General features: G+C 48.8%; 1 protein-coding gene across 2 annotated transcripts in view; it reads right to left on the minus strand.

Moving 5' to 3' along the window:
• GALNT17 (polypeptide N-acetylgalactosaminyltransferase 17) overlaps positions 1 to 23,304 on the minus strand; it is a 450,322-nt gene that overhangs the window by 345,869 nt on the left and 81,149 nt on the right. The window contains exon 1 of one of the 2 annotated variants that reach the window (XM_079944096.1): positions 4,568 to 4,679. The exons of the other annotated variant lie outside the window; for it this stretch is intronic. Coding sequence (XP_079800222.1) covers positions 4,568 to 4,592 — 25 coding nt within the window. The 5' untranslated portion in view covers positions 4,593 to 4,679. Of the gene's footprint in view, positions 1 to 4,567; positions 4,680 to 23,304 lie in introns of those variants that run through there. 2 annotated transcript variants of the gene reach the window in all.

Genomic DNA, 23,304 nt, shown 5'->3' on the forward strand with positions numbered 1-23,304 from the left:
TCTTGGCCACAAATCAGGATGGCACTCTGGGAATTCTGAGCACCATGAACAGTTTCAGATCTGGGAAAAAGCAAATGCTTCTTGTTGACACAGACAATGTGAGTCAGCCTCCTGGCCCTTGGAGGTCCGGCCCTGTGTTCTGTATCCAGGAAGAAGTACCCGGGGGCAGCTACTTCTCCCCAAGGGACTTTTGGGTCTGAATTCGTGTTAGCTCCAGGTCAGCCCTGAATCTGGAGGGGTTGCCTTGAGGCACTCATGTCAGTTTCTGGGTGTCAGCAATGGCGGGAGGCCAGGGAGGTGGCAGAGGGAAGCAACCATCTGGGTTTATAGGTACAAAGGGCTGACACAGAGGGTCAACACAGTAGGACCAAAGGGTCACACAGGTCTTCCAAGAGTTAGACAGCCTGGCCATGCCCAGGATGGTCTGGGAGAGAATGATTCATGGAACTCGGCAGCACACAAAGCTGAACCGATAACAGTGTAATTTCCTCCTTCTGTCAAATTCCAAGTCCCCCCTAAAACTCACGGTAGAACCCACACAGGACAAGCTGAGGCTCTGACACTCCCCCCTTGGTGCTGTCCTGCTGCAGACCCATCTCCAGCTTCTCCATCATGGATGAGAAGTGACCAGGGGTGCTTTCCAGGCACCCTGAAGGAAGCAATCACTGAATACAGTTATCTTCCTGAAGCCAATGTTACGTGTCACACTAAATCCACAAATATTAGTGGAAAAGTATAGTGCAGAAGCCTTACAAAACCATATCAAATCTACAGCTTTTACACAGTAAACTGACAAGCCATTTCTATTTTCACTTCTACTTTCTCCCTCTTTGAAAAATGGGCAATAGAAGTTCTGGCTGTGCTGGGAAAATACACTTGCCTTTGGAGAAGAAAAATTCATTAGCTAATCCACCTACTTGGAGAATCTATTTCCAAGACTGAACTTTCAAGAGGTTTTATAATGGATGCCCTGACTAATGTAGGCACGAATCTGTTCCAGATGGTTAATTACTTTTTATCATTCCTTTTAATAATAGTTAAGAATAATAAGACAGGGCTTCCCTGGTGGCACAGTGGTTGAGAATCCACCTGCCGATGCAGGGGGTATGGGTTCGAGCCCTGGTCCGGGAAGATCCCACATGCCGTGGAGGAACTAAGCCCATGCGCCACAACTACTGAGCCTGCGCTCTAGAGCCCGCGAACCACAACTGCTGAGCCCATGTGCCACAAATGCTGAAGCCCATGCACCTAGAGCCTGTGCTCCCAACAAGAGAAGCCACCACAATGAGAAGTCCATGCACCGCAACGAAGAGTAGCCCCCGCTCACCACAACTAGAGAAAGCCCGCGCACAGCAACAAAGACCCAACGCAGCCAAAAATAAATAAAATAAATGAATCTATAAAATTTTAAAAAAGGGCTTCCCTGGTGGCGCAGTGGTTGAGAGTCCACCTGCCGATGCAGGGGACATGGGTTCGTGTCCTGGTCCGGGAAGATCCCACATGCCGTGGAGCAGCTGGGACCGTGAGCCATGGCCGCTGAGCCTGCGCGTCTGAGCCTCTGCTCCACAACTGGAGAGGCCACAACGGTGAGAGGCCCACGTACCACAAAAAAAAAAAAAAAATTAAAAAAAAAGAATAATAAGACAACTGGTGTGAAAAATGAGAATGCAGAAGGAATTAAATTGAAGTATCTTGCACCCATTTCCCAAAAAAGAACAAGTTGAACTTGTGCAGACAGCCTTAAAATACCAGTTTTTAGAAATAGCACAGGTGACAAAATTGTGAGTTACATAAAAGAAATTTATTTCTATGCTAACCAAATAACGTCCCCAGAAGTGGTCAAGCAGAGGCCACTCACCCATCCAGCAGGGATGCTATAGAAGGAATTCCAGAGACGGCAGGGGTTGGGGAGCACTTTTAGACAAATCTGTCCTTTCCTGCTCTAATGGGTTCACTAGCTTCATGTTGGAAATGTACACCCCTCAGGCACAGGGCCCGAGGTGACAGGACCTCTGTTAATCAAGCTGGTTTCATCTCCCACCTCTCTTACTTCTCACTTTAACCCCCAATAATACTGAGTTACCATAATATACTGAGATACATTGAGACACAGCATGTCTCCCAGCCAGCCACCACACCTTTAGCCATTGAGGACAGAAAAATGTCACCTACCCTGTCAATAAACAAAGGATGTTGCAGCCTTCAAGCCACCAGCCACTGCAGCCGCCCTGATTGTGCTCCGTGAGGGGATTCAGGATGGAGAAAAACAAGATACTGGCCCTAGATAGTTAAGGGGCCTATCAAAGGCATGATTTCCAGGAGCCCAGACTCTTGCATCTTCCCATACATTCAGAAAAGTGCTAAATTTATTCACTTGAGATGCCAGGTGTTCTTTAATTAACAGCAATCTTTTGATGTTCCAAGACTACCTGGGTTTGTTTGTTTGGTTTTGTTTTTGGTTTGCAACAACTCCTACAGATCCTGGCTCTTCCCTTACCTGTCCAGAACAGTCCCTCGGAGCTATCTGACAGGCTGTCTCCAGGGGTTACGTCCTCAGTATGTCCGCCAAATGAAACATAATTCTCAACTTTTAGGTTGCGCTTTTTTTTTCAGTCGACACCACGCTGCTCCCTCAACCGGGCATGCCTTCCCCAGACACTTCACCTGAAAAAGTCCTAGTCAACCTGCAAGTCTCTGGTAAAGGGCTATTTTCCCATCCTAAGCCCATCCTCACTCATCTGCAGAGGAAGAACTCTCTCTCCCCTGAACCCACAAGCAGTTACCCTGGAAGCGGAGGCTTGCAATCTGCATGTCTGTCCCCCGGTGAACTGTAAACACCTCCAGGGCAGGCAGAGACTGACAGGCTTTTCCTCTTGGCATCCCCAGCCTCAGCTCCATTCTCAGCACAGGATTAATACACAATGTGCTGAATGGGTGAGTGAAATAGAAATGAATCCACTGACAGAATGTTCTTCCTTGAACATTCTGCGATTCTAGATACCTCTTCGTCGCTGCCCGCGCCTATCACAGTGGATGCTGCAGGGAATGAACTCTTCCCTGGGCAGGAGGCCACCAATATATACGTGTTCTCTTGGGGAAGCTCGGGCTCCTAAGCAGACCCAGAGGCTTCTCCTCAGATGGGCGACAGGACTTGTGATTTGGTGAGAGCAGCCCTGGTCCAGTCTCATTTCCTGTTTCCAGGAAACGCCGGTCAACATGGGGCAAGGGGCAACTCCCTTGGGCTTGGGGTTCACCCTCCATAGGCTTCACATAGGGTCCAAGGAGAGCCAGAACAATCCACAGGGCTATGGGAAGAAAACGCAGGGTCACAGTTCCATAACCAAACTCTTGGATCCAGCTGGGTTTCAGAATCAGAATTTTCGAGGTTTTAGAAAGATACTATGCTACCTTTAACTATATGATGGGCCTGGGCCAGCACCCCAGATTCACACGTGAATATCCCTGCCCTATACAGAGTAAACACAGTCACGCCAAAGGGGATACATGCATACCATAAATAGCCTTTTATTCAGCTAGGGTTAGGTTTCACCACCTTTTTAAAAATTATTATTGAAATTTTTATTTTTTTAGAGCAGTTTTACGTTCACAGCAAAATGGAGCGGAAGGTTTCCCGTACACCCACACAGGCATCACGGCCCCCCACCCATGCTCAACATGCCCCACCTGTGTTACAACCAATGGACCTACACTGAACATCACTATGACCCAAAGTCCCTAGTTTCCATTAGAGTTCACTAATACAAGTGCTGGCGGTGGCATCCCTCTGGCAGGGGGATGTCACGTGTGGTAAGAAAGTGGGGGGCCCCTGGTGAGCCCAGCACCTTGACAGCCTGGGGGAGGCAACAGGAACACCCCTGCTTGGATGTGATCACAGCCTCCCCTGAACATGCAGTGTACCTGTGTCCACGCAGTGAGTGTATAGATTCTAAGACATGGGTTTCACGCAACCAGCCCCCATCAAACGGGCCAGAGACTTGAAGATTTTGGCCAAGGACCTGGGCACTGCAGATGATGGCAGGAAGGCAAACACAAGGTAATAACCCAACGGGACAAAGCTGACACTTTTCCTTCAGATGGGAGCTTGTCTTCAGCCACAATACAAGGTCAAAATAGTGACAATCTGACACTGATCCAGTAAGAAAAGAAGGAAGCATCTAGAAGATGAAATACATGGGTGAAGATCCACTACCAAACGGTGACCCCTACCTTAAGAATATATTGTGCCTTGAGCTATTAGCTAAGCATAGCAGGAAGCCGTCTTACTTGAGATGACATTTCAAAATGAAACATACAGAAATCGAAGACGCATTTCCGCAATGTTTTCTGTGATATTTAACATGTACTAGACACAATCCAAGTGCCTTCTAAATTTTCTTCCAACCAAATGTAAACACCTTGACTCTTCTAAGGTTTCTTACTTGATTGGAAAAGGTAGGGAAGCCACGTGGGAGAGATGTCCGTGCTCCCGATCGCACCAAAACTAGCTGAACCATAACACGCTACACAAACGGCCGCAAATTAAACACATCCCTTTGTCAGCAAATACCTTTGGAAAAATGTATGAAAAACATCGGTGACAATTTGAAGGGAGAAATGTGCAAAGATTCACACAGTGTGGAGGCTGGCTTTGCGCTCTGGGGTGATGGTTTCACACCGCGGTTCAGTCTGTGGCATTTGCTAGGTTCCATATCTGTAATGACACACATAAAGTGCATTTTTTTTGTGAGTCGGTTAACGGAAGATTTACAGTAAATTCATGTTCGGAGCTGAATGGCTTCTTAAATAAGAATATTGTTCCAGAGAGAAACTGTCTGAATGTAGCCCCTGATGCAGTGGCTGCTCTGCCTGAATCAAAGCAGGGTTTGGGGGACAAAGGAGCAGAGCTAGCAGCCCAGAGAAATTCATTCACTCCATCATCCCTGGCAAGTGATCGTAGCAAGAGGCACCAAAGGCTTCAGGATGTCAAGCGTAAAAACACAAGATATTTAAGATGCAGTTGCATCTTCACCAAACTTTGTGAATAAGATGGGCAGTGACCTCTATCTTCTGAGACACCCAGAAGTTTGCTGGTTACCCAGTGTCAAAGAACTTTAGAAGAGTTGCAAATATAAAAATATATTATGCAGGACTTCCCTGGTGGCGCAGTGGTTATGAATCCCCCTGTCAATGTAGGGAACACGGGTTCAAGCCCTGGTCTGGGAAGATCCCACATGCCGTGGAGCAACTAAACCCGTGTGCCACAACTACTGAGCCTGTGCTCTAGAGCCCACGTGCCACAGCTACTGAGCCCACGTGCCACAACTACTGAAGCCTGTGCACCTACAGCCTGTGCTCCGCAACAGGAGAAGCCACCACAATGAGAAGGCGCACCGCAACGAAGAGTAGCCCCCACTCACCACAACTAGAGAAAGCCCGCGTGCAGCAACAAAGACCCAACACAGCCAAAAATTAATTAATTTTTTAAAATAAATAAAGATTAAATAAAATTTAAAAATCTAACTTTAAAAATATATATATTATTCTTTTTTTTTAAGTTCAAAATTTGATGACCTATTCTTGGATGACAGGTGACTATCAAGAGCTATGGCATCCAGCAGAGATTTTCAGGAAGAACAAACATATTTAATTTGTTCCTTCAAGGTAAAGATGACATTTTAACAATGAATAAGAAAGCAATGCTTCCAAAAAACGGTACTAGTGGAGAGGCATTTTGAAAACGGACGTTTAGAAACATTTCCATGATTAATGATTTGTGGCCCAAAGCCCTGTAATTTGATTTATAAAAACATATCTGCACACTTCAAAAACTTGCAAACAGATTTGTCTAGTCTTTTAAAGATCTTCCAAACGAAGAATTACGGCAGGTTTTGAACCCATTGGTCAAAAATGTGGCACCCTTCAGTTAGTTTACAAGAACAAGTGGCTGACATCATGAGAAATGGAAATTTACTTGCTGAATTTCAACAAAAACATTTGCATAATTCATGGATGGGACTGAAAAATAAGTCATAATTTAGGAAGCACCGCCGTCTGTGAACTTCCACTTGGCTCTACACGTCTTCTCAAGGTACCTTTTCAGCTACTGAGACCAAGAATAAGTGAATTAAAATCAGACATTTGAATTACTGTATCACAAAGTACTAAATCAAGATTTTTGAAATTAATAAAACATACCCACTCACACCACTCTGACTGAAAATAGGACTAGTCATGATATTTTAATGAGAACAAAAAGGTCTCCTAGGCTAGTAAATAAAACTTTATGACAACTATTTTTTTTAATAAATTTATTTTATTTATTTAGTTAGTTTTGGCTGCGCGCGGGCTTTCTCTAGTTGCGGCGAGCAGGGGTTCCTCTTCGTTGCAGTGCGCAGGCTTCTCATTGTGGTGGCTTCTCTTGTTGCGGAGCACGGTTTCTAGGCACGTGGGCTCAGTAGTTGTGGCTCCCGGGCTCTAAAGTGCAGGCTCAGTAGTTGTGGCGCACGGGCTTAGCTGCTCCCCAGCATGTGGGATCTTCCCCGACCAGGGCTCCAGTCTGCGTCCCCTGCGTTGGCAGGCAGATTCTCAACCACAGCACCACGGAAGCCCCAAAACTTTTTTTTTTTCCAAAAGCTATTTTTTAAACACTGCTTATTTCATCTTATCATCTCATGCTTTTACATATGATCCACCAGTACTGTGATCCACGCATATCATTTATAAGTAAACAAATACACAGGTATTAGAGGGTGTGCTCAAAACTTTTCACCAATAGGGGTAAAAAAATTTTTTAAATGAGAGATCACCATCCATTGAATGGGGAGACCAACCACATTAACTCACCAATTTCAGGAGAGAAAAAATAAATATGAAAATGCTTTGAAAGAAGGAAGGAGTACCAAAGAGAGGCAAAGCATTATAAACAGAGAGATCTAACTAGAGGGAGCTGTTGCTTCTGACCTAGCTGGTCAAAACTCAGTGTTCTTTTGGCCTCATCCAGGCTTAAAGTATCCAGTGTTCACTATAACAAGGCTTTGTTGAACAAAGGCAATAGCTTAAATATCATTGCAGGAGGTACGTTTACTCCACATAAGAAAGAAAATCTGTAACAGATGCTGTTATTTAAAGATGGACCTTAAGAATTCATGAAAAGGGCTTCCTTGGTGGCGCAGTGGCTGGGAATCCGCCTGCCAATTCAGGGGACAGGTTCGAGCCCTGGTCTGGGAAGATCCCACACGCCACAGAGCAACTAAGCCCGTGCGCTACAACTACTGAACCTGTGCTCTAGAGCCCACGAGGCATAAATACTGAGCCCACGTGCCCCAACTACTGAAGCCCGTGTGCCTAGACCCCGTGCTCCTCAACAAGAGAAGCCACCGCAATGAGAAGCCCTCGCTCCACAACGAAGAGTGGCCCCCCTCGCCGCAACTAGAGGAAGCCTGTGCGCAGCAACAAAGACCCAACGCAGCCAAAAATAAATGAAGAAATAAATCTATTAAAAAGAGAATTCATGAAGAGAGGACAGGTATCTGGAAATATTATCTGGAAGGTTTACTCACCATCTACATGAACCTCAAGGTACCCATTCTACTTCTGTTATTTTTTTCTTACTACTTTATTATACAAACGTTATAATGAGGATGGTGGTTAGCAGCTACTGTTTACTGCATTTACTAAATCTCAGGCCCGAAGGGAGCACACATGACCTCTACTCTCACGACACATTTAGAAAGTGCCAGGAAAGCAGAGGTGAAAGACACCTGATGAGGAAGGAGGCAGGTGAGGGTGCTGCCGTTGCAGTCAAACCACTCAAATCACGTGGGTTTGGAAGCCCAAACCTGCTCTCAGTGACCCCCATAGGACAAGCCCAAGCTCTCCTGCCTGTCTGTAAGTACCTAGCCCAGGGGCATGGGGAAGTCTGCAAGAATGGATGGACGGGCCAAGAACAGAGCCTAGAGGGAGATAAGGGGGTAATATCAAGTATTATTGTACAGATGACAAAATGGGTGTGATTCCATGACAAAATCAGGATTTGACCTTTAGCAGCAATAATGAAGATACCTAAAAAAGGAAAAACAAGCACTCCTGTTTTCACCCCATGAATCCATCAAACATGCTCATTTTCTGCATGTTCCTTCCAGGCCCTATTCATGTGTATATATCTTTATCTTATACATTAATCATAGCTCAGACAGCATCTTACATTACGCTTATTTTCACTTACTTATATCATAAAAGGTTGCTATTTCAGATAGATGTATACTTCTACATGGTGTTCATAATTATAATCTTAATGAACGCATGATACTCTGTGATTCAATACACCATCATTTCAACGACCATTCCATTCCCGTTGGCCTTTTAGGTGGCTTCCAAATTCTTAATATTGAAAGCAATGAGGCAATCAGCATTTTTACGCATGTGGTACCTTTTTTTCTCTCTCAGATTGATTGCCTTCAGATAAATTCCCAGAAGGGAGGTTACTAGTTCAGAAGGTATGAAATACTTGTGTGGCTCACGAGATGCACTTCCAAATGGCTTTCCCAAAGTGTAACTCTAAATCTACAAGGCCACCAGAGAGCTGGGAGCCATGGGTCCAGGCAAAGCCTTCACTATAGCGGGAGCAAGTATTTCTTGGGAAAAAATTCTCCTCTCTGTAGATTTCACAATTCATGCTAGCCTCCTCCTGTTGGTTTCCTCTGGGTTTTGGGGGGGGGGGGTTGTGGTACACGGGCCTCTCACTGTTGCGGCCTCTCCCATTGCGGGGCACAGGCTCCGGACGCGCAGGCTCAACAGCCATGGCTCACGGGCCCAGCCGCTCCGCGGCACGTGGGATCCTCCCAGACCAGGGCACGAACCCGTGTCCCCTGCATCGGCAGGCGGACTCTCAACCGCTGCGCCACCAGGGAAGCCCCTCCTCTGTTTTTATTGAGTGTTTTCTGCCCTTTTATTTTTCTCAATTTTTTTCATCTCCAGAAAACTAATTTGAAATACCAATTTACACACAGACCTCCCTTTAATTATCTCTAGCCTCTGCCCATCAGAGAGCCAGAACATCTAAACACCCAACCAGTCCAGTCCCCAGTATCCACAGAACTATTCACAGAGACTTGGAACTAGGAGCAGCACACAAGCCTGGGGTGCCTTCAGAGCCCCCAGTTTTTCCTGGCAAAATAGTGTTTCTCCAACTGCACCCAGCCTGGCACTCTATGTTCTCCTGCCTGCCTCTTCCTTTCCAAGCAGCCCAAAGACAACAGATCTGCTTGGAGTGTCACTGTTAACGTGGACAACTTCAGACCCTTGCCCTCCTTTGTATCTTGGGTGACAGGCAGTGCAAAGGAAAAACGGCACAACAGTCTGCCTCCCAAAATCAATGGTTTTTAAAACAGCCCATCTTGGGGTTTCCCTGGTGGCGCAGTGGTTGAGAGTCCGCCTGTCAATGCGGGGGACACGGGTTCGAGTCCTGGTCTGGGAGGATCCCACATGCCGCGGAGCAGCTGGGCCCATGGGACACAACTGCTGAGCCTGTGCTCTGGAGCCTGTGAGCCATGGCTACTGAAGCCCGCACGCCTAGATCCCGTGCTCTGCAGCGGCCCCGCGATGAGAGGCACGCGTATCGCAACGAGGAGTAGCCCCCGCTCACCGCAACTAGTGAAAGCCTTCGCGCAGCAACGAAGACCCAACGCAGCCAAAATTTAATTAACCAATTTAAAAATAAAATAACACAGCCCATCTTTTCAGCACACACTCTTACCATGGCTGCCACAGAATCGTCCCGATTCTTACGCAATGTGTATTCAGTTAGAAAAAACCACAGATCACAATCACATGATTTGTAGGCTGTGACAAAGGTTCCACACAGTTGGTGGGTAGAAGACCAGGGTGACTGGATGCCCATGATTGAAATGTAATTACTGAATGGCTTGTTGTCTATGACTCAGTAAACAACACAAATACCATGGGGAATTTGGGAATGTCTAGGGTGGGGCTATGTAACACAGATCAATTGCTTTTCCTTAGAAATACCTATTTCTTCGTGTTGGGGGGGGGGGGCTTCCCAATAGATGGATGAGTTTTTTGGTTGATTTCTAATCCAAGTTTTGGCAATGTGAGGCATCCCACTGGCTGTCTTCATTCTGAGATCTTCATTCCCACAAAGCTTGCGCCATCTCTCTTTTATTCATCACCCCAAGCCTAAGAGTTACATCCTTGAGGATAACTTCCATTATCCCCCTTTTACAGAGGGGGACAAGGAGGCTGAATAATTTACTCAACATCACACAGCTAATAAAGGGCAGGAGGAAGGTTCACACTTAAGTCTGTGTGACTCCAAACGTCAGCTCCTGACCACCAACCTCTCTGTCTCTCTTAGAAGAATCAATGAGCCCCAGAACGGGATGCGAAGGTGTTAGAACACTAAGTGCTGGGAACAGCTGACGGTGCCTTGGCACTTAGTCAAAGCCAGAATGACAATGACGAGCTTTTCCATGATGACGGCAGACCCATGGTGAGGCCGAACGAGAGGGAGCAGAGAAGGGTGCACTGATCTAGAACAGTTCAGAGGATGCCCACACAGCCAAGAGAAATCTGTACTGAACAGGGATGGGCATCGAGTGGTGAAGGCTGGACCCTGGGGCAGGGCGGGGGAGAAGGGGGCCAGGAGATTCAAGGAAGAGACTAGATTGCAGACCAAAGGTGGAGGCTCAGGAAAACACACAGGACTGTCCTAAATGAGACGGAGACAGCACCTTCTGGGGCCAGAAGCATATAGGACATGGCTGTGCCCTGCCCACAAGCCTTCCACCTCTCCCACCTTCAGGGGAAACGGCTCTAACAAGGCAGCAACTGCTGCGGTGTCTTTTCTCTACCTGCCCAGAGCCCAAGGTTGGCCCCTGCACTGTTCTCTTACTCTCATTTCCACTCCCAAGCATCCCTGGCCCTCCAGGGTACCACCCAACCCATGGATCAAAGCTGAAATCCACCCTCTCCAGGCCTGTATCACCAGGGACACACATATCATGTGGAATGCCCCTACAACTGAGTTTTGGAAGCCCTAGTACCTCAGCTGGGCACCGTGATCAGCCCTCACACAGGTCTTTAAGGCTCCCTTTCCCTCGCCCATCACAACTATTGCAAATCATCACCACGTGACTCCAGCTGCTTGTTTAAAGTTCACTCCAGTGCTTGGCACACACCCTTGCCTCCTACCTCATTGATTCCACCAAGCTTATCTCCCTGGGCTTCTGGATGGAAAAGATTTGCTAGGGCTTCACAGCAAATCCCCTTCGGCACGTCTTCTCTCCCTCCCTCCCTCTGGTCGCAAAGGATGAAATGGCTCTCCCATCTGTTCATCGTCAAGTGGCCCAATTTCATTCTCGCTGCCCTCCCCACTCTCCGCAGACAACGCTCTCTCAGCCACGCCTTCTCTGCCCTGCAACTTCACCTGTTCCCTCAGTCTGAACTCTCTTAGCTGCTAAATCTGTTCAAGTCCCTCACATCCTAATGACAGGCACAGCAAACGCTTCCTGTAACCCCGCACCTCCAACTCTCTTCTGCTCACGTCTCCATCCATCAGCTCCCTTTCCCCATCTTCCCACTTCCATCTGGCTGCCACCCCTCACTCAGAGGCCAAGGACACCCATGCCCTCTGAATCGTCAAGCCCAATAGAGATGCTTCAGTCCTGACATTAATGGACATTTTTCACTTTTACATGAGTTCGGACACTGTTTATCACTACCTCCCTGAAAAACCTGCCCCCCAATGTATCGTTTGGAGAGGGCTCGAAGGGGAAAATAAGAGCAAAGGTGGAAATTGGTACTATTAAGACTGCCCCATGGGCTTCCCTGGTGGCGTAGTGGTTGAGAGTCCGCCTGCCGATGCAGGGGACGCGGGTTCGTGCCCCGGTCCGGGAAGATCCCACATGCCGCGGAGCGGCGGGGCCCGTGAGCCATGGCCGCTGAGCCTGCACGTCCGGAGCCTGTGCTCCACAACGGGAGAGGCCACAACAGTGAGAGGCCCGCGTACCAAAAAAAAAAAAAAAAAGACTGCCCATAATGTGTTGCATCATCAAGCTGGGAGCTAAAAGGACCAAGAATGAATGATGTGCAGAAATTGATGCCAGTGATGGGTGGACTAGAGAGATGATCTAGAAGATTCTTTCCAACTCTAAGATTCTAATGGCTTATGTGGTTGGAGGTGACAGACTGAAGAAGGAAGGCAGAGTTCGTCTGCAGCGGTTGTCTTTACCTAGGGTGGTGACTTGTCCAACCCCATAATTCAGTGAACCCTGGGTACCTTCTCCAGGCATCCCGGGAGATATAAAGGGTAGGAGTTAGGATACTGTACTTGTGCTGTGTGTGATGGAGACTGGAAATGACGCTGGTGGAAGCAAGGCAGGTGGCCGTCTTGCTTTGCTCTTCCCCACCATGCCTAGCTTGTCATCCTCTTCCTTGTGGTCCAAGGTGGCTCAAAACTACATCTGCACTCCAGCCAGCGGTAAGGGGGGAGGGGAAGAGGAACGCATTGTCCTTCACTTTAAGGGCAAGTGTGGCAACAGCACACGGTACTTCTGTGCACATCCTGTTAGTTCCTATCCCTGTGACTACACCGCAAGGGAGGCTGGAAAATGGAGTGCTCTTCTGGGTGGCTGTGTAGACAGCCGTAACATCTCTACCCAGGGAAGATGGGGAGCTCAGAAGTGGGGCTGGGGGCGGGGGGGTGGGCAACACACAGTCCTCGTCACAAAGGGTGAAGGACACAAAAGAAGCTTGCTGTCTCTCCCCAAAGAGCTGACTTACCCAAACCACTCTCCCATCAGAGCCCTGCCCAGATCGGCCAAACGAAGGAGGAGAGAAAAAACAAGCAGACAAAGGGTCACCCAAGGGCGTTAGTCTCCTTGGGAATGTTTAACTTTGGGAATATGCTACATATATTGGCAAAACAAGCCACTTTCCAAGATCCTACGGACAAGCTGGGAGCCAGGGAAACAGAACGACCAGATTTCCCAAATGCCGCTAGAAAATATACGTGATATCTGAGATATGTCTTATCTAAATACAATTGACAATCCCTCCAGTCTGAGCTGAGGCGGCTGGGGCAACACATGTATCTCTGTCTATTTCTGGCTCTTCCCCGGGCACTGCCAAGTAGCCACTTGGTAAGAATTTGAAAGAATAAGCGCGCTTTCAATGCTCCGTGCTCTAAGGAAAGCAGTGGGAAATGTCGTTTCTGCGTAACTGTGAGGCATTCTTTTATTTCAATATGTCCAAGGTCCCTTAAAACACCCAAATTTAAGAAAACTGAGTTCTAACTCCCAGCGACTCCAATGTAATATAGGACAAAGATGACAGCGTATTTTTCATAAACTCCACAAACCACCACCTCCTCTGACTCCAAAGCCACTCATCACTTTGTTCTTGAAGAGTAATAACATAAAAATAATTCTCCCAGCTGCACTCAGTGTTTCCTAAATGGACGGCTTAAATTTCACAGTGTAATCTAGTAATGTTATTTTTAAACCTGTTTGCAGAGCCTCATCACGTGGTCCAGCTTGTCTGTATCCTTAGTCTGGGGCCTGGGGTGAAAAAAGAAAAAAAATCCTGGGAGTGGTTTGGCTGCGCTGCTTCCAACAGGCAGTCTTGTTTCTTTTTGAATAAAAGGAGGTGGAGTTAAGACGTCACTGGGCCTTCTTGGTAACGCTACTTTGCAGGGGCCCTTGTTCAGGGAGAGAAGACTTCTGTATTAGCTAGCTATCATCGCATACAAGATTACTCCAACATGTAGTGGCTTGAATAGCATTTATCATCGCACAGTTTCTAAGAGTCGGAAATCTGGGCACAGCTTAGCTTGGTGCATCTGGTTCAAGGTATCTCACTGGGATGCGACTAAACTGTCAGCCAGGGCTGCTGTCTCATCTGAAGGCTCAATGTGGGGTTGAACGGAATTCTCTTCTAGGCTCCACGCACACACGGTTGGCAGGCCTCCATCCCTCGTCAAGTGGGCCTCTCCACAGGGCTGCAACTTGATGTGACAGCTGGGTTCTCCCAGGTGAGTGAGCTAAGGGAGAGTGAGAAAGGGCATCCCCCAGGTGGAAGCCACAGTTATTTAACAACCTAATTTCACAAGGGTCATACAGCACATCTGCTACATCTAATGTGTTCCTTAGAAGGAATCAACAGTTCCACCCACATTCAGGGAGAGAGGATCACACAAGGGTGTAAATACAGAAGACAGGGATCCCTGGGGTCCACCTTGGAGGTTGCCTACCACGACCTCCTTGTGATGATAAGGGCAGGGCTTTGCCTGCGTATAAAGGGAGGCATCATTTCATTATTTCACTGAGGGCAGGAGCAAACAGAATCCGAGAGATGCCTGGGCTGCGGAACCCGCAGTCCCCCAACCTTTGGTGCTTAACCCATCCATTTAACGAATACTGAAGGTAGCCACATGCAAGTGTGAAAGTCTTCAGAAGTCACCTCTCTCCCACTCCCCACATTCCCTGCCCCCACCCCAGAACCAGAGTGACCCACCAATGAAAAGAGTAGGGAAGAAAGTCACTGCACTTGGCTCAGCACCCCCTGGGGCTCCCTCCCTCTTGCAGCTCTGCCTGCCACAGCGAGGGTGCGGCTGACCTGCCCTCCCACAGGGGAGCTGTCCAGCTCTGGCTGTGTTTGGCAGATAAGTTTAATTCTGGGGTGAAGCAGCAGAAAACCCACTGTGGGTGCAGATTTAAGCCACACCCTTCAAGCCAACTTTTATCACTAATGAAATAGATATTTGTTTACTCCACTGTCCTGATTCCTGTGCTTCTCTCTCAAGTGATCTCAAGTTCAGGAGGGGTAGACAGGGTGCTGACAACTGCCCTCCCCCCAACCATCCCCCCCTGCACTCTGGGATCCAAGCATCTAGTCCACACCCCTATTTTACAGGTGAATAAATCAAAGCACTAAGAGACAGCAGCAGAGCACGGATAACGGCCCCCGAGTTCCCACCTCCTCTTCAGCCACCATCTATGTACAGAGCACCTACTATATGCTAGGCTGTGTGCTGGGGCCTAAAAATGAGAGATCTTCCCATCCTGCTCCAGGAAAATGACCGGATCCCTCTGAGCCCCAATCCTCTCATATTGAAAATGGGAAGCAAGTCAAATCATGCACATAAAGTTGGTGTAAAGTACAGAGTAAACAGTCAGCAGGCATCAGCTATTCTGCCCACCACGCAGTTCATGAGGGGGAAGCTCCTTTGGGTTACAGGTGGGGACAATGCGACCCTCTTTCAGGGCAGGACAAAGAAGGATTCAATTTGCCTACAATCTGAGGAATTTGGGCACCACTGTTCCCCTCCCATTACTTATGGCCCCACCTCCCACTCTCTGGCCCCCCAAGAAGCACATGCTCGTCTGCCTGTGCGCTGTCAGGGATGCATGAGATTCCCTGAGAGCTCTGGCAAGCAACGCATGAAATTCTGCCAGGGCAGGAACAAACCAAGACAAAGAAGGGAGGCAAGTCCCTCAAGGACACTCAGCGAGCACGTAGCAGAGACAAAAATAGAGCAGAGGACGGATCATCGCCTTCCCCGGGCTGGCTTTCTTTTCTTCTCCCTTTCTAGCGGTTTACATTATGATTTTTTTTTTTTTCCCAGCACGACCATCAGTGAAGCAGCAGGTGCAGTTTTTGTAAACACCCCCCAGAAGTGCTGTGAGCGAGGTCAAGGGCAGGTGCCCCCTGAGGAGGGCTGGCCCAGATTTCATGTTTCTTGTAGATCAATGGCTCGGCCTGGAGGTTTCATCTGGAGATCCAGGAGCACTGGCCCAGCCCTCCCAGCTGGGATGGGCAGGAGTTTTGGGGCAAAACAATGCAACCGTCTCCTCCTTGGATAAAGAATCAGGCAGCCTTACAACCAGGAGAGGGTGTGGCCACCCAGGACGTGTGGTTTGCAGAGCACGGAGAAAGCACCCCAAAAAGGAAATGGGGCTCATGCAGCCATACGGCTATAGAAGTGAGGCCATGTGGCTGAACCCCAAGGGTGTGCACGCTGAGAAGCCTGCTTTCTGGTGTATAAAGTTCCGGTTTTCCTGGTTCAGCGCTTGGATCCTTATTTCCCACCATTCAAAATTAAAACACCCCAAGAGAAGTTAACAGTGAAGCCCTATCCACCAGGTAAACCCCAGCGTGGATGAGTTTGTCAGCTCCTTTCTTGAGAGAACAGATTTTTCAAGGCAAAAGAGATGAAAGAACGAGGGTTACTGATAACGGGGGGAGGAAGGGTTACCCCAAAGTGGGAGGAGGGGCTGGAGGGAGAAAAACACACCTTCAAAGTCCTCCCCGGTGCTGGACCCCTGCAAAACACAGGCCACAGGCAGGACTAAGTGGAAGTCTGTTCTCATTTAGTGTAAGATCCATTTTGCATCACTGGGAGCCTGAAAGGGAGGCTTGATGGGAGACTGATAAAAACCTTGACTTTTCAATAAAAATGGAGGAAACTATCTGATGATCCTTTGTCTTATCCTTCTGCATTTTCCGACTCATCGGCGCTAATTCTGTACAGCAGCAGTTCTGTCTGTGGCCCTCTTTTTTTCTTCCCCTATCTCTTCCCCGTGAGGTACTGGACAAAGGTTTCTCATTTCATACATCATTTATTCCAGCGTTAATTCCATCCAAGTCACTTCAGGTCCTTAGCAAACAGAAACAGCAAAATGAAATTCTGTTGCGGTATTATGACTCGAGACACGGGGTAAGGGGGGCTTCTGTGTAGCAAAGTCTCAAATCCTGGACAGAGGGTCTCCTTCCCAATCAAGGGCAGAACGAAGATGAGCAGACTGAGTTTTTATCAATAAGGGCAAAGTTAAACCTCCAGTGGCCACTAACAGGCAGAAGATGCAACAGTCCCTACGCAGGGGCAGCCAAGGCACAAAAAGACATTTAATGCCGGAACCAGACCTTCTGTCCCCAAACTCAGGAATCAGCACCCATATATTGTAGTTTGTTTCAACAGTGGGAATAGAGCAATCTGGTCCAATACTGTGGTTTACGATTGCAGAAAGCTCCGGAAGAACATGGTTAGTTACTCCCATGGATGAAATGAAGATCTGTTCCAGAACACCTGGCCAGTGCATGGGAGTTAAGAGTTTAGTTTCCCTCCCTTCACCCTACCCTGCCCTTCACGTCCTGTTTGTCCTACAAGATTAAGTATAATGTCAGGATACGCTAGCTCAGAAATCGAACGTGCAAAGTCACCCAAAAGAGACAGCATGGCTCCCAGACGGTAGGCTGGTCCACTGTGTTCAACGTCTAAAGCCACAGGTGTGTGCTCCAAAGGACCAAGGTCAGCTTGGGATCCCGGAACGAGAGTCCCAAAGACAGGACCACCCTTCACAAGGCAGCGCGGAGGCAGCCACTGCCCTAGCCTGGGGCCACGACACACTGATCCATCTGGCTCCCTTGTCTGGATTCCAGGCTCACAAAGTAAACTTCTGTTATTCTTTGGCTTTCCATACGGTCAACAGAGAGCTCCTGTGCTGGTCATGCCAACATAAACCTTTGAGCAGTCGTAGTTTTCCTTGCAGTTTAACCCACTGGCATTGTAGGGTCTACTTCTATTGAATGTGATTTCCAGCTCATGAGTCCTTCACACGGCCACTACCTCTGGAGCCTTCAGAACAGAGGACAAGATGGGGATCCAGGATGGGCCGCCTAAGAAAGGTGTCCCCTAGCTCCAGCTCCATCCTCTCCCACCTGCACCTCATCCCAGTTCTGTGAAAACAGGATGTAAGACTACAAGGTGGGGAGTGGTCCTCAACCCGGCTCTGCTCTCTAGGAAGCCCACAGCTCGATAACTCACAGACTCCATGCTTAGAAAGGAAGGTGTGAGGGGAGTTCCTCGGTGGCCTAGTGGTTAGGATTCCAGGCTTTCACTGCCATGGCCCAGGCTCAATCCCTGGTCGGGGAACTGAGATCCCGCAAGCCACACAGCTTAGCCAAAAAAAAAAAAAAAAAAAAAAAGGAAGGTGTGAGGGAGGGTGCACATGGCAGGCAGACAGCCAGGGTCAGCGGAGCACCTGACAGCTTAGAACTCGGCCTTCTTCCCAGGTGGTGGCACAGCCTTCAGCTCTCTGTACCTCAGTTTCCCCTTCTGTAACACAGAGACTACACCCTACCTCACAGGGTTGTTGAGAGGATTAAATGAGATGATGTGGAAGAATTTGGATTTCACCATGGAAACGTATGTTGCTCTCAATCGCCTATGAAAATCCCCCCTTGGCCTCCCCCTCCTTCCGCATCTATGCCCCCTCCTCTCCTCTACTGGCCCTGCGAAAATAAAAGTGACCCTGGGGCGGTCAGTGGAGGTACAGTGTGCTCTGAAATGCTGTACCCCCCCCATTGACCCTGACCACCAAGGCCCCAAGAGGGGCTGTCACCCCTGCCCCAGTGCAATGGGGGGTGATTAGAGAAAGGGGGACAAGCAGTCAAGTCTGACAGGAGAAGGAGTGGAGGCCTCACCTTGTGGGTTTAGTTGATCATCCCCCCAAGCTTCCCAGTACTCCCTGGTCTTTGTGGCAATCTGAGAATTCTCCAAAGTGAATGGTGACTTGAAGCGTAACTCAGGGATTCTGGGGATGCTAAAGACGCTCTTATGCCCCCAAACGAGGCCAGCCGTCCAGACCCTACCTGCCCGTAGTTTTGGACTGAATGTTTGTGTGCCCCCCCACAAGTTCATATGTTGAAGCCCTAACTCCCAATGTGATGATGGTGAGATGGAGGTGAGGTTGGAGGCAGGGCCCCCCTCCCTCCCTCCCCCTTTCCCCTTGCCCCCTCTTCCTTTGCACTCTGTAAGGACCCAGCAAGAAAGTGACCATCTACAAGCCAGAAAGAAGGCTCTCATCAGAACCTGCCCTTGCGGGCACCCTGATCTTGGACTTCCCAGCCTCTGACTCAGAGGTCCGCAAATGCAAACGTGTACCAGAATCAGCAAGAGGGCTCGTTAACGCACAGGTCACTGGTCCCCACCCCAGAGTTTCTGATTCAGTAGGTCTGGGTGGGGCTCAAGGATGTACGTTTCTAACAAGCTCTCAGGTGACACTGATCGTGCTCGTCTAGGGACACTTTGAGAACCACTGTCCTATGTGGCCTATCTTTGGACGCGTCCATGGGGGAGGGATCTGCAGAACCAGAAGTTTATGGCACCTGAAGTGCACCCAGGGGTGGGTATGGATCCCATCCCTGCCGCCCTGGCAGGGTTTATTGCTCATAATTCTCTCTTCCTGCAGGTGCCCAGATTCTAAAGTTCTACAAGCAGTGCTGTGCCAGCCCTGCTGGCTGCCTAAACCAGCTTCATTCCCAACCCCCAAATACCCACCATCGCAGCCTGCTCTGCAGTTATGGGTAGCCAGGTGACAAAGTTCTGACCAAAGAGACAAAGGGAAAATCTGCTGGGGGAATGGGGAGGGAGGCCTGAGAAAGTTATTGTTCCCCTGATGCTGGTGCCAACTTCCCTTCCTCCTTCTTGAATACAGGCAGCATGCCTGGAGCTGTGGCAGCCTCCTTGCAGCCATGAGGGAATCCCTGATATTCAGCTTCTGACCCTAGGCAGTAGCAGCCCATTCCCAAATTCTTGATCTTGAGCAAAACAAACCGCCTATTTAATTTCCTTTTAGTTGGTTTTCTGTTTCTTGACGCTGAAAGCTTTCAATACACTACTACCATGCTGAATGTCCAAATATGAAATAATTGGTTAAAATTAAGGTGGGGTAGTCATTTAATTTAATTTTAACCAACTGGACATTCAGCATCTTTCTCATGGGGGATGGGGAGATTCACAGAGCAGAAACAGCAATAATAATGTAATAATAATAATAATAATGTAAGTCCTGGCAGTCCAGTGGTTAAGACTCCGCACTTCCACTGCAGGGGGCACGAGTTCGATCTCTGGTCCGGGAACTAGGATCCCGCACATCGCACGGCGTGGCCAAAAATAAATAAATAAAGGCAAGAGAAGATACTTTAAAAATAATAATAATAATAATACAAGGTACACCCTCAGCTTTCTCTTCTCCAGTCCAAACCTACTCCATCCTCTTGTCCTTTCACTGACAGGACCTACTCCTCATGGCTCAAGCTCTATACAGTGTTTGGTCCGGGCTGGGTGACGCCTAAGATCCTCTCTGCAGGTTAGGGTTAGGGTTAGGGACAGGGTAAGGGCTAAGGTAAGGATCAGCGGGTTAGGGTTAGCTGGCCTTCGGCTCAGTCAGTCTGAGCCCATCAGAGATGCAGGTCGCTGCTCTCGGCTTCACCCCATCATTTGCCTTCTGACTGTGGGGTGACCTGAGTAAGAATCTGTCGCACCCTGGGCACAGCTCACCGCAGACACCAAGCTGAATGAACAGGGTGGTGGATTCCCAGCCCTTCTCACAGCACACACGTGACCACGGTCCCGCTACCAGCACACACTTAACGTTTGCTGAACTGACTTAGGAATCTTTCGCAGAGTCAAGGCATCCTGTACCTCCGTCTGCCTGGACATCAGGGGCTGTTGGGGGCAGCTTGGAGTCTTCTCTCCATAGGAAGAAGAGGGACAACTCAGAAGAGTCCCTAAACTTTTCTCCTGCGTGTGGATTTCCCTGACGTGACCTTATCATTCAGACCCCCTGGCTACCAGACAGTAAACCTCAGAAACAGCACAGCCTGTGGCCAAACCGTGTGGCCAGCAGCACGCAAATGTGCCGTGGCCACCGGAAGCACCTGAAAATACTCCAAGACATGTCTCTGGGATCCACACTGGGTCCATGGTAACCTTACCTGCCCCCCACCCCAAGGCCACTGAGGTCAGGCTAGCCTGTCAGCCTGGGCAGAAGGGCTTCTCACATGAATTCCAGGTCAGTGAACAGCCTTCTGGCTGCAACTCTTAGCAAGCAGTGGCTTAAGCCAGAGAGACACGGAAGCAGGCAGTCTTGCCCGAACTCTAGGTCAGAGCCTGCGCTTCTCTTGGACATCCTCCCGGGATTGTAAAAAGGCTACATCACCTCTGAGTCATGCCCTCACACAGCAGCACCGAGAGCAGGAAAGAAAGAGCAAGAGGACGTCCTCCTTGTGCTGCTCTCTTTGGCAAGGATGGAGGCAAATTCTGGATGCCCAGTGCCAACGTGCCCCTCACCTCCTGGACCAGAACTGAGTCACATTCCAGACCAGCCAGGTGCAGGGGACTAGACCTCAGCAGAGGAACTGACCAAGTAGGATCAAATAGGGCCTTGCAAGGGAGAAAGAAGGGCTGTTGCAGGTTGAAGGATGTCCCAAAGACAGCAGGTACTAATCCCTGGAACCTATGAATATAATCTACTTGGGACAGGGGTCTCTGCAGATGTGATCAAGTTAAGAATCTTGAGACAGACAGATTCTCATGGATAATCCAGGTGGGCCCTGAAATCAATCACAAGTGTCCTTCCATGAAGGAGGCAGAGGGAAATTCAACAGACACACACAGGAGGGGAGAAGGTGAGATAAAGACAGAGCAGAGAGAGATGTGAACATGCTGGCCTTGAAGAACGGAGATGGCCACAAGCCAAGGAATGCCGACAGCCGACAGAAGCTGGAAGGAGCAAGAGATTCTCCCCTTGCGCATCCAGAGGTATCAAAGCCCTACTGACACCTTGACTTCAATCCAATGACTCTGGACACTGGCCTCCAGAACGATGAGAGAATAAATGTCTGTGGTTTTAAGCCACTGAGCTTGTGATCATTTGTTACAGCAGCAGCAGGAAACTAATACAAGGGAGAGTGTAGGGCGCGGTCAGCTAACTGCCACGCAGCAGGAAGCTGAAGTAAGCTGAATCATCCTTCCTGTGGCCACTGCGCTTGCGCTAAGTATACTAATGAGGTTTTAAAGTAGCGACCTATCCGATGCTGGCTCACAAGTCGCACCATCGGCGAAAGCCAATCACAGAGCGACACATGTTCTTAATCCCTATATAAGCAGACTGCTATAGGATTGCGGTGTCTTCCTTCCATCTTTTCTTTAACCAAGCTGTGCTCCAATAAAGTGTGATACGAGAAGAATCTTGCGTGTGGCGACTCGTCATTCTGCTGGTCGGAGGCGGCTCGCCGCAGGAGAGGAACTTCTCGGCAGGAAACCAGCTGTGTCAGCCCCAGGTTCCTTCACTGAGACTCGGATCTCTCCTTCCCACCTGAGCCCACAACACACATGTGTGTACACACGTGCACACATGCAGGTGCACACACACACACACCAAGCAAGGCCCTCCTGATTCTCTGCCCTGTTATATTCTAAAGGTGGCTCCCTGAACAAACACCAAGCTGGGATCCTCTGGGACCACTGTTTGCTCCCCTACTGGGCTGAAGGATCCTGAATGTTCTCTAACAATGAAAGGGAGCCCTGGGCATAAGGCATCCAAGAGCCACCAGCATAGAAGCAAAGGACCTGACCGTGGCACATAGCATAAGAAGGCAGGCACACCAAGGCCAGCGGCATCTCTCCCCGTGTCTCATTTAATCCATGTCCTGGAATGAGGAATCTCGGATTCACTCGGCCAAGCACAAGACGTTACCAGTTGATGTGCTTTTCAGCAAATCACTCACAAGAAGATTCATGGCTGCAGCTGACCCTCATCAGAATGTGTTTCATTCAATTAAAACATCAATCCCAGAAATACACGTTTGCTTAACAGGCAGAAACGATTTGGGGATCTCATGCTGCACACCATCAAATCAAATCAAATGGTGGGAGCAGATGAAATGAAGCCATCGAGCAAAGAGGGCAGGAAGGATAACGGGGGTCTCTCGCCAAAGGAACACAATCATGGCTTATGAAGAGCCCAAACCATCCAGATTGTACATCCATGCAGAGGAGTCAAATGGGGCAAGGAGTGTATTGAGACAGGATACACAGGGAAGCAGACGGATTGACCTCAAGAGAACCAGGTTCCCACCTGAACTCTCCCAGGAACCTGCCACTTGACTTCCAGATTCTCCCTACTGAATGCTCGAAGAATCTGAGGAGGGGTCAAAGGCTGGAGAGGCCATGATGATCGCCAAGCTTCCCCTCCAAAGAAGGCAGCATGGGATGGTACAGATTCAACCTAAGAAACTAAGGGACAAAGCCAACATCCCAACTCTTTTCCTAACAAGACCTGAAAGGCGCACAGAGCCTTTCCAGTGACATTTTACATTCGTCTACAAGGCTCTTTCAGGTAGATTCTCTCTCTTGTTATTGTACTGCTATGAAGCAGAGAAGCCCTTCCCGTGCCCCAACATAACCAAGGACTAGACGACAAAGACAGGAAATGAAAGCTCCCA

Source organism: Stenella coeruleoalba (genome assembly GCF_951394435.1).
Source record: "Stenella coeruleoalba genome assembly, chromosome: 15".
NCBI lineage: Eukaryota > Metazoa > Chordata > Mammalia > Artiodactyla > Delphinidae > Stenella > Stenella coeruleoalba.